General features: G+C 51.8%; 5 protein-coding genes across 5 annotated transcripts; 2 read left to right on the top strand and 3 right to left on the bottom strand.

The window, feature by feature from the left end:
• Positions 1-694: 694 nt before the first annotated feature.
• BD324DRAFT_608746 (mitochondrial glyco protein) lies at positions 695-1,711 on the bottom strand (the record flags this gene model as incomplete). Its single annotated transcript, XM_022014120.1, has 6 exons — positions 695-742; positions 797-837; positions 881-958; positions 1,002-1,270; positions 1,321-1,492; positions 1,549-1,711. The coding sequence occupies 6 exons, from the start codon at positions 1,709-1,711 to the stop codon at positions 695-697; spliced, it is 771 nt and encodes a 256-aa protein (XP_021870714.1).
• Positions 1,712-2,296: 585 nt separating this feature from the next.
• BD324DRAFT_651130 (hypothetical protein) lies at positions 2,297-3,327 on the top strand (the record flags this gene model as incomplete). The annotated part of the gene is made up of 3 exons (XM_022018274.1): positions 2,297-2,784; positions 2,836-3,006; positions 3,057-3,327. The coding sequence occupies 3 exons, from the start codon at positions 2,297-2,299 to the stop codon at positions 3,325-3,327; spliced, it is 930 nt and encodes a 309-aa protein (XP_021870713.1).
• A 1,435-nt stretch (positions 3,328-4,762) lies between these two features.
• Positions 4,763-9,153, bottom strand: BD324DRAFT_656542 (hypothetical protein). Its single transcript, XM_022018844.1, has 6 exons — positions 7,968-9,153; positions 7,521-7,925; positions 7,219-7,478; positions 6,843-7,180; positions 6,633-6,791; positions 4,763-6,595 (listed from the first exon to the last, which is right to left on the bottom strand). The coding sequence occupies exons 1-6, from the start codon at positions 9,107-9,109 to the stop codon at positions 5,099-5,101; spliced, it is 3,801 nt and encodes a 1,266-aa protein (XP_021870712.1). The 5' UTR covers positions 9,110-9,153; the 3' UTR covers positions 4,763-5,098.
• Positions 9,154-9,267: 114 nt separating this feature from the next.
• On the top strand, positions 9,268-10,581 carry BD324DRAFT_626649 (hypothetical protein). The gene is made up of 7 exons (XM_022015917.1): positions 9,268-9,509; positions 9,564-9,744; positions 9,785-9,847; positions 9,894-9,968; positions 10,011-10,088; positions 10,140-10,270; positions 10,321-10,581. Exons 1-7 carry the CDS (start codon positions 9,289-9,291, stop codon positions 10,559-10,561), a joined length of 990 nt encoding a protein of 329 aa, XP_021870711.1. The 5' UTR covers positions 9,268-9,288; the 3' UTR covers positions 10,562-10,581.
• Positions 10,582-10,640: 59 nt separating this feature from the next.
• Positions 10,641-11,787, bottom strand: BD324DRAFT_651127 (hypothetical protein; the record flags this gene model as incomplete). Its single annotated transcript, XM_022018273.1, has 5 exons — positions 10,641-10,840; positions 10,880-10,978; positions 11,030-11,149; positions 11,197-11,391; positions 11,451-11,787. 5 exons carry the CDS (start codon positions 11,785-11,787, stop codon positions 10,641-10,643), a joined length of 951 nt encoding a protein of 316 aa, XP_021870710.1.
• Positions 11,788-12,332: the final 545 nt, after the last annotated feature.

Below are 12,332 nucleotides of genomic sequence, written 5' to 3'. Positions count from 1 at the left end.
CTATGCCTCTCGCCAGCCGCCAAGAGTTCATCCCAACGCTCACCGTCGCAGTCAGACATCCCAATAAAACCCTTGGTGACTCTCGGTCACTACGAAAGGAGTAACGCAGTTGACCATCTCGCTTTGACTGGACCTATGAAGTCATCCTCTCTGCTCCCTTCACTCATGGTAGTCAGGCTGGGTTCTGGGAGAATTAGAATTTACGTCTGGCACGCGATGGCGGCGGTGGACTCGAGCCGATTCTCACGTATGAACTTGATGCCGCTGCCCGGTATCATTCTCTCACGGTGGTGCTCATGCAGAGTTTCTCAGTTGGTTTCTCAACCCCTGTAGTCCTCCTGGTCTTGATGCGTGCCTCATGACCCCTCCGCTCTGGTCTGGGATCCGGGACGGTGTCCCGACACTCGGCTTCGGATCCTCGAGTCTGCCTAGACTCAAATTAGATACGAGACCGTGTTTCACCATCGAGTTCGTGGAAATTCATCACCTCGATTCTGTGGAGAGCTGGCGAAGGAGCTTCATCAAAGCCAAGGATCAGATGCGGACGCCAACGAGTGGGGACAACGGCCATGAACTCGAGCCGGGCATTTAGAGGGATCCTTCATGCACGCTACGCCCGAACCTCATCGCAAGACCTCTGATCGCCAGTTTTGAATGGTGCATGTCGCATTTGTTGGCACTTTGGATTTTACGCTTAAGCTTCAACGAAACCTTTGACCTGGTCCAACCAGTTGACATAGTCCTGTACAAGATCAGGGGTCAGCACATAATAGAAGGCTATGGTTGTAGACCTTACCTTTTGCTCTTTAAGCTCAGCGTATGAGACGACGAAATTGCCTGACGGAGTATCAGCATCTGCTAAGCTTTGTGAGGCACTCACCCAAAGCCTCGTTGAGACCTCGCTCCTCGACGAACGATACAAGGGCAGCCTGCAGTTCCTCATCCAGCTCATGGTGATCTGCATGATCAGAAAGGGTTGTAAGACAATGTGGATGACTCACGAGGACCAGCGTAAGCATTGCCTCTAACATGGTCACCCTCGGCGCCTTCCTGAACAGCGACCTTTTTGTCCAAGATTGTCATGTTGGACACGGTCACGCCATCTCGTCCGGCATCAGCTTCAATGTACATGGCTCCGGGTGCAGAGGATTTGGAGATGACAATGGTGATTGGGACGGTCGAAAGCCCCTCGGCGTCCTCCTCAGCCATGCCCGCCTCATCCTCGGGGGTGATGTCCGCCCAGTCGGATACTCGGAAAGTCACCTTGATCCTGAGTAGCAATGAGCCGCGCGCGATACTGAATGTCTGTCAGCTACTTACGATTCGTTGCCGAATTTACGCGTCAAGTTGACAACGTCTCCACCGGGGTGATCGTTGATCTCCCACATCTTTCCAATTCCAACCTGCTCAGCCAGAGTTTGCCCGTCCTCGACGACGGACTCCTTCTCGAAGTCCTGCTCCTGGCTCAAAGCAGTTATAAGAGCTTGGTCATCTGTGGAGAAACATATTTTCTCAGCTCAACGCAACAACGACGGCGGTGCGACTTACTCTCACCGCTGCCAAATCGAGGAACCGATGAAGTGAACGAGCGGGAAGCCAGCACTGGCGCAGACTGGAAAGCAGGAACAACGCGCTTGGCGGGGACCAAGGTCACAATGTTCTTTGCCAGAAGAGATCGAAGCGCGGGTCGAGCAGATCGTAGGGATGCCATTGTGAGATGTCGCTGTGTGATGCGAGACACGTTCAAATGATTCAGAACGCGATGCTGCAATGGCTCGAATATTTCTGGATAAAAGGGAAAGAAATAGAACAGGAAAGAACTCTTGTGGCAGGCCGGCAGGCTTGCGTACATGCATGTGGCGACTCTCCTCGAGATCACTCACAAGTTGGATATCCTCGGTGAACCGTGAGAGACGGCGAAGAACAGTTGTGCAGTGCAAGTCAGGATGCAAGATGTTGGCTACGTTTCTGATCATCGGGACGGTATCTCCGGAAGACTGCAGACATTCGACACAAATCCATACGCATCGTCAGAGCCACTCGTCACCTTGGAAATTACGGCGCTAATCGTCTTGCGATGAGATTCTGCCTCCCCGTGAATGCTCTTGTCTCCTCTTGAGCCTCCCTTTCAACCATAGGATCAAAGGTGAGGTGTCTTGTGCAGCCTCCTTTGGCACGAAACTCCTGAGGCATAATCTTTCATAAGCCAAGGCAATCGTCCGAGCTGAGCCACTATACTTCCCCTGCTGGAAGGCTGCCAGGTGCAGAGGAGGCAGCCGCGATCTTCTGCACAGAGATGAGGATCCTATTGTGGCAGATGCTGCTTATAGCCCTCCGCATATTACCTTCGGCCATTGCCCATGCTGCAACAAATCTCGCCCCACGGCAGGATTCGTCCAGCTCAGATACCCCGTCTACGACAGCAGTCAGCTCTGAGGTCGCATTCTTGCAGACTCTGCAGATGGCTCAGATCACTTCCTTCTCCTGCGTCATCACACTGGTCAACATGACGACGACTCCTATTGGTAATTGTCTCGGTCTGACAACACTTGCCCAACTTATTCTGAATCCATCAACGAATGCGTCATTCTCGACTCAGCTCAATACATACCTGGGAGGAGTTTGCGCCAATGGACAATGCTCCAATCAAGCTATCGCGGAAGCCAAGGGACAATTAGCAGGGACTTGCCAGTCAGGGACGAATAATACCCTTATCTCCGTCCTGGATGCCATACTGGATAATTACAGCAACAGCTACTTTACTTTGGCCTGCAAAGTCCATTTGTGCGTGCCTGTTCACCGAGGATCCAAGAATTCGCTGACGACCCTATGAAGCAATGGCACAGCCGATCTGTGCCTACCGGCGTCCCTCAACACTTCACAAAACGGTAACAATAACGATTTCTTCAACTCCCTCGTTACTGGCGACAATCTCGACGCATATTCACAAAGCGTATTTGGCAGTTCGCAGTGCACAGGATGTATCCATGAGATGTACAAGGCAGCGTGGGTCAATTAGGCGCGATGATAGACGCACTGACTCTCCTTCTTCTTAGCGTCTATACGTTGTCAAAAATCCGTGGGCAGCCACTGACCGAGTCGTTCGGCAACCATTTACAGAATGACTGTCAAGGTCAAGGTGGAAATATCGATTGGACAAATGTTCAGGACCAGCAGATTCCCGATGCTTTACAGGTACAGCAGGCAACTCCAGGTCAGAACGGTGGAAGCATTAGACAGTCTGTGGTGAACGTTGCCATCTTGTCACTGGTCTGTCTCGTGATAGGAGGCAGTGTCCTCTGGTCTACTGATTTTATCTTCGGCTGACCCGGGAGGGGCATGCAGTAGATGCATTTCTTGTTCAGATGATCCGCAAGCTATGACATAAGCTGTGGTATACAGTATCTTGCCTCTCCCATACTCCGTCTGACAGCTCACATCCTTGTTCCATAACACTCACTTCACAAGCTATCATGAAACAGAATAGACAGCATCTCAGGACGATTAGATTTAGCTCGATGTCTCTGATGGTCATACCTGGCATATGTATTGAGAGGCCCTTTTTACGCTTCCTGAGAGCCGTCGTACAGCTTCGCGACACGAGGGATGTACGTTATGGCTGCCCTTCTGTGCGACGCGTGAGACGTAATCTCCCTCCTGCCTCCGAGAACGCTCCGTTGACCATATCATGCTATGCAAAGCCAGCTGTTACAGGGATGGCCCGGAATCTGGAATCTGGGGGTCAAAAAGGAGGGCATGCTAGTCCAGACGGCCCCGCCTTCGTTTTGCTTCAACTAGTCCATTGGCCTCCTGTACTGCTTGTTCCCCGCAACGGTTCCAGGTCGTCACCCCGAAGTTGAATCGATGGGCCGAAGTCGCTGGTCCTGCCGCTCCCTTATCCTAAGCCAAGCGAATTCCCCTAAGACACGACATCACTCTGAATACAGTGAAAGGATTGTTATGAGCCTTCGTGAGCTGCCTTGTAAGGCGGTACGAGAGACCTCTTCATTTCCCGCTGGCATATATATAGGGGCCCTACTGAGAATTGATGGAAGGATCGTCTATCCAGCATCGTAAGCCTACAGAAACTTCACGCATACAGACCTGACTGCCGGACAACTTGACATCGCAATGGCTCAGCAAAGCACCTCCCATCCATCTGCTGAGGATACAACAGTCCGACCTTACATCACCTTCTTGACCTCATGCAAGCGCGGAGGCGAAGAAGGAAGTGTCGTATACGTGATCTCAGGTCTTCCGCAGCCCAGAACCAACCAAGATCACGATGCACACCGACAGGTCACCGAGAGGATACTCCAGAATCATTTTCAAGTGCTCGAGACTCGAGAAAGTATTCGGCATCAAATGATGGGGCGTCCCGCTATCATCGACCTCGAAGAAGAAGTCAAAGGATACCAAGATTCCATGCTTCTACTGCTCACTGATTTACAAATGGAGTATCCTCAAGTTCACGTGAATCTGAAACTTGACGCCAGTGCATCCCGAGCAGCATATGAAGATGTCGTGTCTGCAAGTGATACGCGAGACACCGCGGAGCTATGGCGCCGGGTCGCAGATGAAGTTTATACGGATGAATTCAAAAGTCGCCGTGACTCTAGGACCTATCACCGTATGTTCGGTAATTCAGGCTCGAGGACTCTGCAGCCGCTTGAATTTGTGATCTCCCAATGACCAGGCATCTTGCGCATACACAGCCGAGTCAGAGTCGACGATTGGTATTTTAAATGCACGTAGCTACTTGCGCGTTCTCTTGAATGCATACGAGCGCACGTCGCGATCCACCTTGGAAATGATCTGACGATTCGTGCCATGGTTAGTTATATTTGATGGCTCCCAATGACTGGTGAAAGTGATGCTCTGACCTTGAACTTATTCTGCAAAACAGCAACATTCTGTCAGCCATAATTCACGCAGTCCAGCTCAAAGTCCACGAGGTCAGCTCTGGCTCTGCGCAGACCCGTGAGGGATCAAAAACCCTTGTGCAGAAGACCGAGAACAGGCAGGTCCATTGTTCTGAAGATACATTGGAAACCCTGCTCTCGATGATATCCAAGTAGGAAAGGGGAGATGTTTTAAATCAGATCCGCAATGTAGCTCCAAAACGGTTGATCGATAATTGATCCATCTCGCCCTTAAAGTCTCTCCACACCGCCCACCATTGACTGCCGGGGTCATCTTCTCCAGAACGACCAGGTAGAGAGTGCATCCATTGTTCCGAAATCAAAGTCCTCATCCACCTGAGGACTTCGACCACGATTTCAACTCCCGTTGCCCCAGATAGAGGGTCCATACATTTGACGAGATACTTCTTGACTTTAGCTGCGTCCTTCGCGGCGGGTGGCGCTCCCTCTCGACTTTCGATCCACTTTGTGACTGTTTCAAGCACGTCTGGTAATGTCGTCGCCGTAAGCAATGTAGGCTTTGCAGGCAAAGATACTGAGGCTAAAGGTTTCCCTACAGGTGGTATCGAACCTGCTCGGGATGTCCTTGATGGTGAGAGTGAGGCGGTTCGAGTGTAGCCCGTTCCGGTGGCTCTTGCTCGAGCGCGGGAGGTATCTGCTGGTCGATGGAGAATCTTGCGTTGCTGGACCTTTCTCCGCTCCTCTGCAACAATCTCATCCCTCATGTCTTCTGGTAGCTCGCCGAATACTTCAGGATCGATCCCGATCTCACGCAACTCGGATGTTCTGTATCTCCCAATTGTGGAATCCTCTTCTTCGTCACTGACTACAGAGACAACTTCCTGACGGTCCTGCTGAATCGCATCGCTGGTGGGCTTCGAGGCCTGGTTCGAATCCTGGTTCTTCGCCCACGCACCGTACAACTCGAGATCGGCTATAGCAGAGGCTTTGAGCTGGGTCTTAGTTTTCGGGCGCAGCTGCTTGGTGATATGGGCAAACGAGTTCTTTCCCTTCGTTCTCGCAGGCACGGGTGCATGTGTCGGTTTCGGTGCAGGAGGTTCGACTGCTCGTGCCGCTTGTCGAGATCGCCCAAAGTCCCGTTTGACCTCTTGCCTTAGCTCAGGCGGCAAGGCTGCTAAGAATTCAGCATCAATGCCGTCTGAAGACTCTTGGAGACGAGACGGCCCAGCTTCGGCATTGTGGTGGTTTAAAATTGCAGATCGCCTTCGAGTGAGGGGCGGTGATGGGTTTGCGGGCCTCGCAGGGTGATGCTCGGGACTGGGCGATCTTGGGTCATGAAAGATTGAAGGTGATTCGGCCAAAGGACTTGATCCTTGTCGAGTCGGCTCGTCAATCATATTCGGACTAGACTCCAGATTCTCTCCCTTGTTTATGGAGATTTCTCGATCGGGTGTGCCGGGTTCCGACTTGGTATGCACTTTGGAGCCAAAGCTTAGTACAGCCTGTCCAGGTTCGCGTTCTACTGGTTTCTCCCCGTCAAGTTTTGTGATCTGTATACCGACCCCTCGAAGCTCCGCGGGATCCAGTCTCATCGCTCGCAGAAGCTTGATCGCCTCAATTCCGAGGATCTCGGCATCGTCTGTTGCGGACCCTCCCTTGTTATGAATCGGGGAGGACTTGTTGTACGTCTCGCACCAGCCGTGGCCGAGGAACTAAGCCACTAAGCTTAGCGCTGTTGTCCAGACTCACCTTCGGCGGCTCGATAGGGGCATCGGGGTGCCTTGATAGCAGTTTCAATGTGAGCAGTTTGCCTTTGGCATTAACCTGTTTCATTCGTTTTGACACTTCAGCGGCGAGGTCCTTGACGCAGATCTCGGCTTGCTCTTGATTCTGGAAACGGATGCCATACTATGAAGGCGCTCGTCAGTCTGCACTTGCGCCGCCGCCGGCAGCACTCACATTCATCTCAGCACTGATACTCTTCCGCTCTTTATGCGGCTCCAGTCTTTTGTTGTCGATACCTCTTAGATAGCCATAGACCATCTCGCCAGTCTTCTGACCCAGTAGAGCCTTGAAAGCCCCTTGAGAGTGTTGGAGCAACTCTCCACACTTGGAAGTTCCAAATTTGTCTTCTATTCTTCGACGTATGGAGTAGCCGATGGAGGGAAAGTCTTCGACGTCTAGTGGGGCAATGAAATCGGGAATTTTGTCAGGCTCGAGATGGAAAACTCCAGCCGGCTTAGCCTTTCTCGTAGCTAGCTTGGCGAGTAGGATGTTGTGTGCGATACCGATGCTAACTATGACATATTAGCTGAGCGCTAAACGCTGGACTCACCTTCGCAGCCGTCAGTCAGCTTGCGGACTTCATCCCTGATATGCTCCGCGATCTCTACGGCAGGATCTCTGAGCCGGCGGATGCTACTGCTTGTATCGTCCGGAGGGAATGCCTCCTCAGGAACCAGGGCCCTCGCAGCGACGGCGGACGTAACATCTATCAATGCCTCGTCCACACTGACTGCTTGGAGCTCATCCGCATACGCCATGAGAACGGTATAGAAGGCGAGGGAGAATTTCTTGTACGTGTCGAATTCATAGCTGTGATTGTCAGTGCTTGCAGCACACGAGGTTGAGACTCACGGAATCGTTTGGAGGTCGTTGCCAACCAATGCTCTCGCTCGACCCAAGCTCATACCATTCTGAACTCCCTTCGCTCTGGCCTCGTAGCTTGCACTGGCAATTTCCGACGTGCTGGAAGCGCCCTTTCCAGCTTGAGAATGACAAACGACGACGGGTTTGCCCTTCAGATGCGGACGACTGGCAATACCACAAGACACAAAGAAACAATCAAAATCGACGTGGAAAAGAATCTTGTCCCTAGCGACAGGCGAGATTTGAGCAGTACGGGGTAGTGTGGATGTTGACAGTGTATACGGTGACAACGAAGATGTAGACGGCTTGACTAGAGATTGCTCTTCAGATTGCTTTTGAGCAGCAGCAACGAGCACTTTGAGTTCTGCTTTCCATGTAGACAGATGATGCAGTCTTGGACAAAGCTTAGTTCTTGACATGCGTCCAATGGCTTACCGACTGTTTTGATAATATCCGTCAATGAATCCGCCCTCGTTCCCTCGCTCGGCTGTGTTCTTCAACCGCCACTCTTGATCCTTCATAAGTCTCGCAGCATCTACGTTGGAGTCTTTTGAATAGTAGTGTTCCCAGACACCCTCCGGTTTGTGAATCTTGGTCAGGACGGGTTCCTTGGCGGGAGACTCAGGCTTGATGGCACCTGGACTGATGGGGATCGGCGTCGCTCTGACAGGTCGCAAGAGACTCTGAGTTGCTGAGGCGAGTGCAATGGGCTCAATGGTTTTTGCCGCGTGCGGATCAACCTCATCCTCCGTCTTCGGGATTGGAGCTGGATTGGAAGGCTCGAACTCCTGTGGCTTGAGATCCTCTGTTCTGACAGCCTGACTGCCGCCCAAGAAGCCCTCAAGCCCTTTCCTACTACTCTCTTCCCAGCCTCCCTGAACTTGCAATTTCCACCTTGACCAATCCAGCAGCTTGCCCTCTTTGCAACTCTCCGTGATCCAACCTTCACGAACTACCTTGTAGTTTTGGAAAAGCTTGAACTTCTGCAGGGTAAGCATTGGCGCGATGATGTATTTGACCATTCCCTTGCTCCTCAGAACCGGTCTGACTTCGCCGCCACGTTGAAGGATCATCTTGCGGAGCTCTTCCATCGGCGGATGAGTATTCCCATTGATATAAAATGATAGTCCAGCAAAGATCTGTGGGGTTCCTTCGGCAGCTGATGCCAGAGCTATGTCCCTGTTCTGCGTTTGAACCTTGATCTCCTTCTTTCGCATATAGTCACCGATGTCACCAAATGCATTCGGTGCATACTCTGGATTCGCGAGGTAGGCATGAGGATCGTCTTGAATGAATGGACCCAGTCGATTCGGAAGATACGAGAGAGTAGTCGTGGGTGAAGGCGAGCTTGACCGAGCCCTCTTGCTTTCGTGCAATCTTTCTTTTGACTCATCCCAGCCTGAGTCCGCTACGACCTCTTCACTTGCTTCTACATCCACGAGACATCGTTTGCCGCTCTGTGTCGATTGATCCCAGAGTGGACTCGCAGCTCTGACAGCCTCGGTCCAAAACGTAGGAGAGGATATCGGGAAGGAAGAGGATGGTTCGTCGCTCCTGTGCCTCCCTTCCTGCGACATGTCGACATGATGTCGGACCTGCCCTTGGTCCAGGTGTGATCGAGTCAACAGAGCACAGACGAGTGATCCGGCAATAGCCATACCGCAGGTCGATCAATGCCACGTGGGCTGAAGCCTTTCATACATTATCGTCATCATCAACCTCTTCTTGCATGAGACTTAGACCCAGTCCACGCAACATGATCGCCTCAGCTTGGTTGTTGGGCTGTCTCACAGCTCTTCTTCGCGTTGCTACAGCTAGGGATTGCCCTCACATCCTATCGTGCACTGTCGGTGCAGAGCAAGCCGATCCATGCTGCGTGCCCTCCCCGGGCGGCCTCATAGTTTTCCGGCAGAGATTCGAACCGGACAAGGGAAGTGATGAGGGCACTTGGGGAGTAGATGGTCTAGAGGTGCTGGAGTGAGTCGAGGTTACACAGAGAATTCATGAGGGCATGCTTATAGCTTGCGGCAGTTGCGCTGGTCAAACCTCTCAAGATCTCCAGCCATTCGGCCCAAGCTATCAACACGAGGAGATTGCTTCTTTCTGCCTTCGCTCGGACGTCTTTGGTGGACAGAGAAGTTTCGATCAAGCAGAAGGAGAATGGGCGCAGAGTGAGGTCGGGGAAGGCGTAGAGGAAGTCTGGGAGCGTTCGGTAAGGGTTCACAGAGTGAACAACGGTTAATGATTTCTAGTGGAATACGGCGGGCAGATTCATCTCGACCATAGGGCCTTCGTGTATGCCTGCCGGTCAGGGAGTAAGTCACTCATCGCATTTTAAGGTGACTCTGACGGTTTCGTCAGGTTGCCTCTTTCTTCCATACCTTGCACAAGCTTCACTCCGCTTTTCCTACGGCCGACCTGCTGTCCAATGCCGACGTGAGTCGGCGCGTTAAGGGAAACAGCTCATTTTGGGCTTAGATCAGTCCGTCGCCTGATACTACGTACACGTTGGCAGAAATCCTGGACGCCTTGAAGTTCAAGAGTCATCAGCCAATTGTGAGTCACCCTTCCTTGTCCATGCCCATTGGGCTGATATCCGATTCCCAGGTCGAATGCGATAACATGACATTATCATCCGTTCTGTGGCCTTTGCAAATCCAGGACACGTTCCAAGGCGGTTTCGTCGTCCCCTCTTTCTTACTGGAACGGAAATCATCTTGTCCTGTAGAGGGAATCATGTGAGCTTGTCCTGCCACTCTTCATTAGATGATCTGATTTTCTTGTGCAGATTTCCTCCAGCCACAACTAGACCAGCGCCCACGACGTCCCACACATGGGATCCTATAACGCGACCCACCCCTCGAGCCATCAGTCTAGACCATGACGACAGCAAACTCTACTTCTTGCCAGAACAAAAAGTACCGCAACATGACCCAAGACGGCTCGGGGTGTTCAAGGCCGGTGACGAGGACAGGGAAGAAGACAAGGAAGGAAGATACTGGAAGAGATATAGACGGGACGAATTATGATATGAGCAGAATCACTGGGATCCATCTTGGAGTGCAATACATGCTCAATTCATCTGTCCATCGAGAATTCCTCTTTCATTCACGCTTTTCCATCGTTTGTTCCCTCCCGCCAAGGCGGTAGGCCGGCATTCTTTCTCTCCGTTGATGCGATTGAGGACCAATCAAAGTGTCCCAAACCCTCGTCCTTCAGAGTGGAAAGATTGTTGCGCGCTCTCTCGATCGTCGGGAGGTTGACAGGATGTCCAAGCTCTTCTCCCATTGATAGGATGTATGTAGCGTCTGTGGTCGGTCAGTGAATGGGTCCATGACAAGGCTCACCCTTGAGTCCATTCTCGACGGTAAAACCGGCGTGCCCGAACTTTCCTTGAGAGATCTTGTCACTATATGGAAGGAGAACAGGTGAGTTGAATAAGGTGGCTATGAGAGAAAAGTATCAGCATACCCCTCAAAACGTTGTATATTCCTTACAATGAAGCTCATGGAAGACTTTTGGATCCATTCCTATAGCATCACCCAAAGCATAAGCCTCGGAGTAAAGCTGCATCGTGCCAAGGATGATAGAGTTGCCCATGAGCTTGAGTGCGGCCCCTGGGAGATTCTCAGTACTTTGATGCCTCGGTATTCACGAGACACACCGTTTGCACAGTCCTGTCCGGCGTCCAGCGTGTAGCGTCCGATAAATTCCATCAATGGCTTCACCTTGTCTTTGGTCGCCTTGTCACCCGCCAACGCGACGACAAGTTTCCTTGCTTTGGCTGCGTCTGGACGTCCAAAGACAGTACCGGTGAGGTAAGACCCGCCAGCTTCCTCAATTTGGTCCTTGAGCTTATCTGGGAAGAAAGGCAATGTTAGCTGAGTGTCCAAAGTCATACCTGGATGGACAGCTCACTAGCAGTGATAGGCTTGATGGTGCTCTGGTTGACAAAGACGACCTTTTCTGATGAGTTGCTCGTTTTCAAAGCCTCAGCCATAGCGCCAAAGACCTCTTCGCAAGCTTGGTCATTGGCAAGACATGCGAGAACGAGATTGCAGTCCTTGACGACGTCTGCGAGATCCGAAGCGTAACGTCCACCGTTAAGCTGGTCTTTGATAGCGGTGAATTTGTTTTCTGACCTATTCCAGAAGACGACAGGTTCCAATCCGTTCTCATGAGCAAAAGCTGCGACGTTGGGAGCGATAGCGGATCCTAGAGCTCCGAGACCGACATAGCCAATCTTGAGAGCCATGATGAGTGTCTGCTAAAGCAAACGAGTACTCGATGATCCGGATGCCTCCGTCGAGGTGGATAGAATGATTTGCAAGCTCTTGGCTATCGCCCCTCGAGCTCTCGGATGTCAGCAATGTTGATGACTGAGCAAGAATGTGAAGCTTGACTGAGATTGACTATCCATTCTGGAACGGTCGGTTGATAATTGGCAGCTTTGGTTCCGACGGAAGGTTACGAAACGAGGATGAATTGCCACTTTGGGTCAACTGACTCGGTGCACCAGCATCCAGTGGTTCTTTGACACTTCAACCATGACCAGAGCATGGGAGTGAACGGCTAGGATTCAACAGGATAGGTACAGACGTGGTGCTCGCATCCCAGAACTGTCCGAAAAAGCCGCCGTCATGCCCTGGGTGCGCCGCGCCAGGTTCGCTTACCTTAATAACCACTGACTCGCATGCCTTGCCATTTATCAGAGATCAGATCCCTTTCAAGCTGCACCTGCCGGCTTCTCGGCGCCGACTCCTTACAGATCTCGTACCGTCCCAAGAGCCTTCAATACCC

This window comes from Kockovaella imperatae, assembly GCF_002102565.1.
Source record: "Kockovaella imperatae strain NRRL Y-17943 chromosome Unknown BD324scaffold_7, whole genome shotgun sequence".
Taxonomy (NCBI): Eukaryota; Fungi; Basidiomycota; class Tremellomycetes; order Tremellales; family Cuniculitremaceae; genus Kockovaella; species Kockovaella imperatae.
Note: the sequence above shows the minus strand (reverse complement) of the source record. Positions and strands in the feature narration are given on the sequence as shown.

What these genes read in the sequence shown, in the direction of transcription:
- BD324DRAFT_656542 (XM_022018844.1), bottom strand. Translation starts at nt 9,109, where the DNA reads ATGTCGCAGGAAGGGAGGCACAGGAGCGACGAACCATCCTCTTCCTTC. An exon ending in GGATATTATCAAAACAGTCG is followed by an intron (nt 7,926 to 7,967) that starts GTAAGCCATTGG and finishes GCTTTGTCCAAG; the next exon opens with ACTGCATCATCTGTCTACAT. An exon ending in GCTGACTGACGGCTGCGAAG is followed by an intron (nt 7,181 to 7,218) that starts GTGAGTCCAGCG and finishes AATATGTCATAG; the next exon opens with TTAGCATCGGTATCGCACAC.
- BD324DRAFT_626649 (XM_022015917.1), top strand. Translation starts at nt 9,289, where the DNA reads ATGATCGCCTCAGCTTGGTTGTTGGGCTGTCTCACAGCTCTTCTTCGC. An exon ending in AGGAAGTCTGGGAGCGTTCG is followed by an intron (nt 9,745 to 9,784) that starts GTAAGGGTTCAC and finishes AATGATTTCTAG; the next exon opens with TGGAATACGGCGGGCAGATT. An exon ending in GTATGCCTGCCGGTCAGGGA is followed by an intron (nt 9,848 to 9,893) that starts GTAAGTCACTCA and finishes CGGTTTCGTCAG; the next exon opens with GTTGCCTCTTTCTTCCATAC.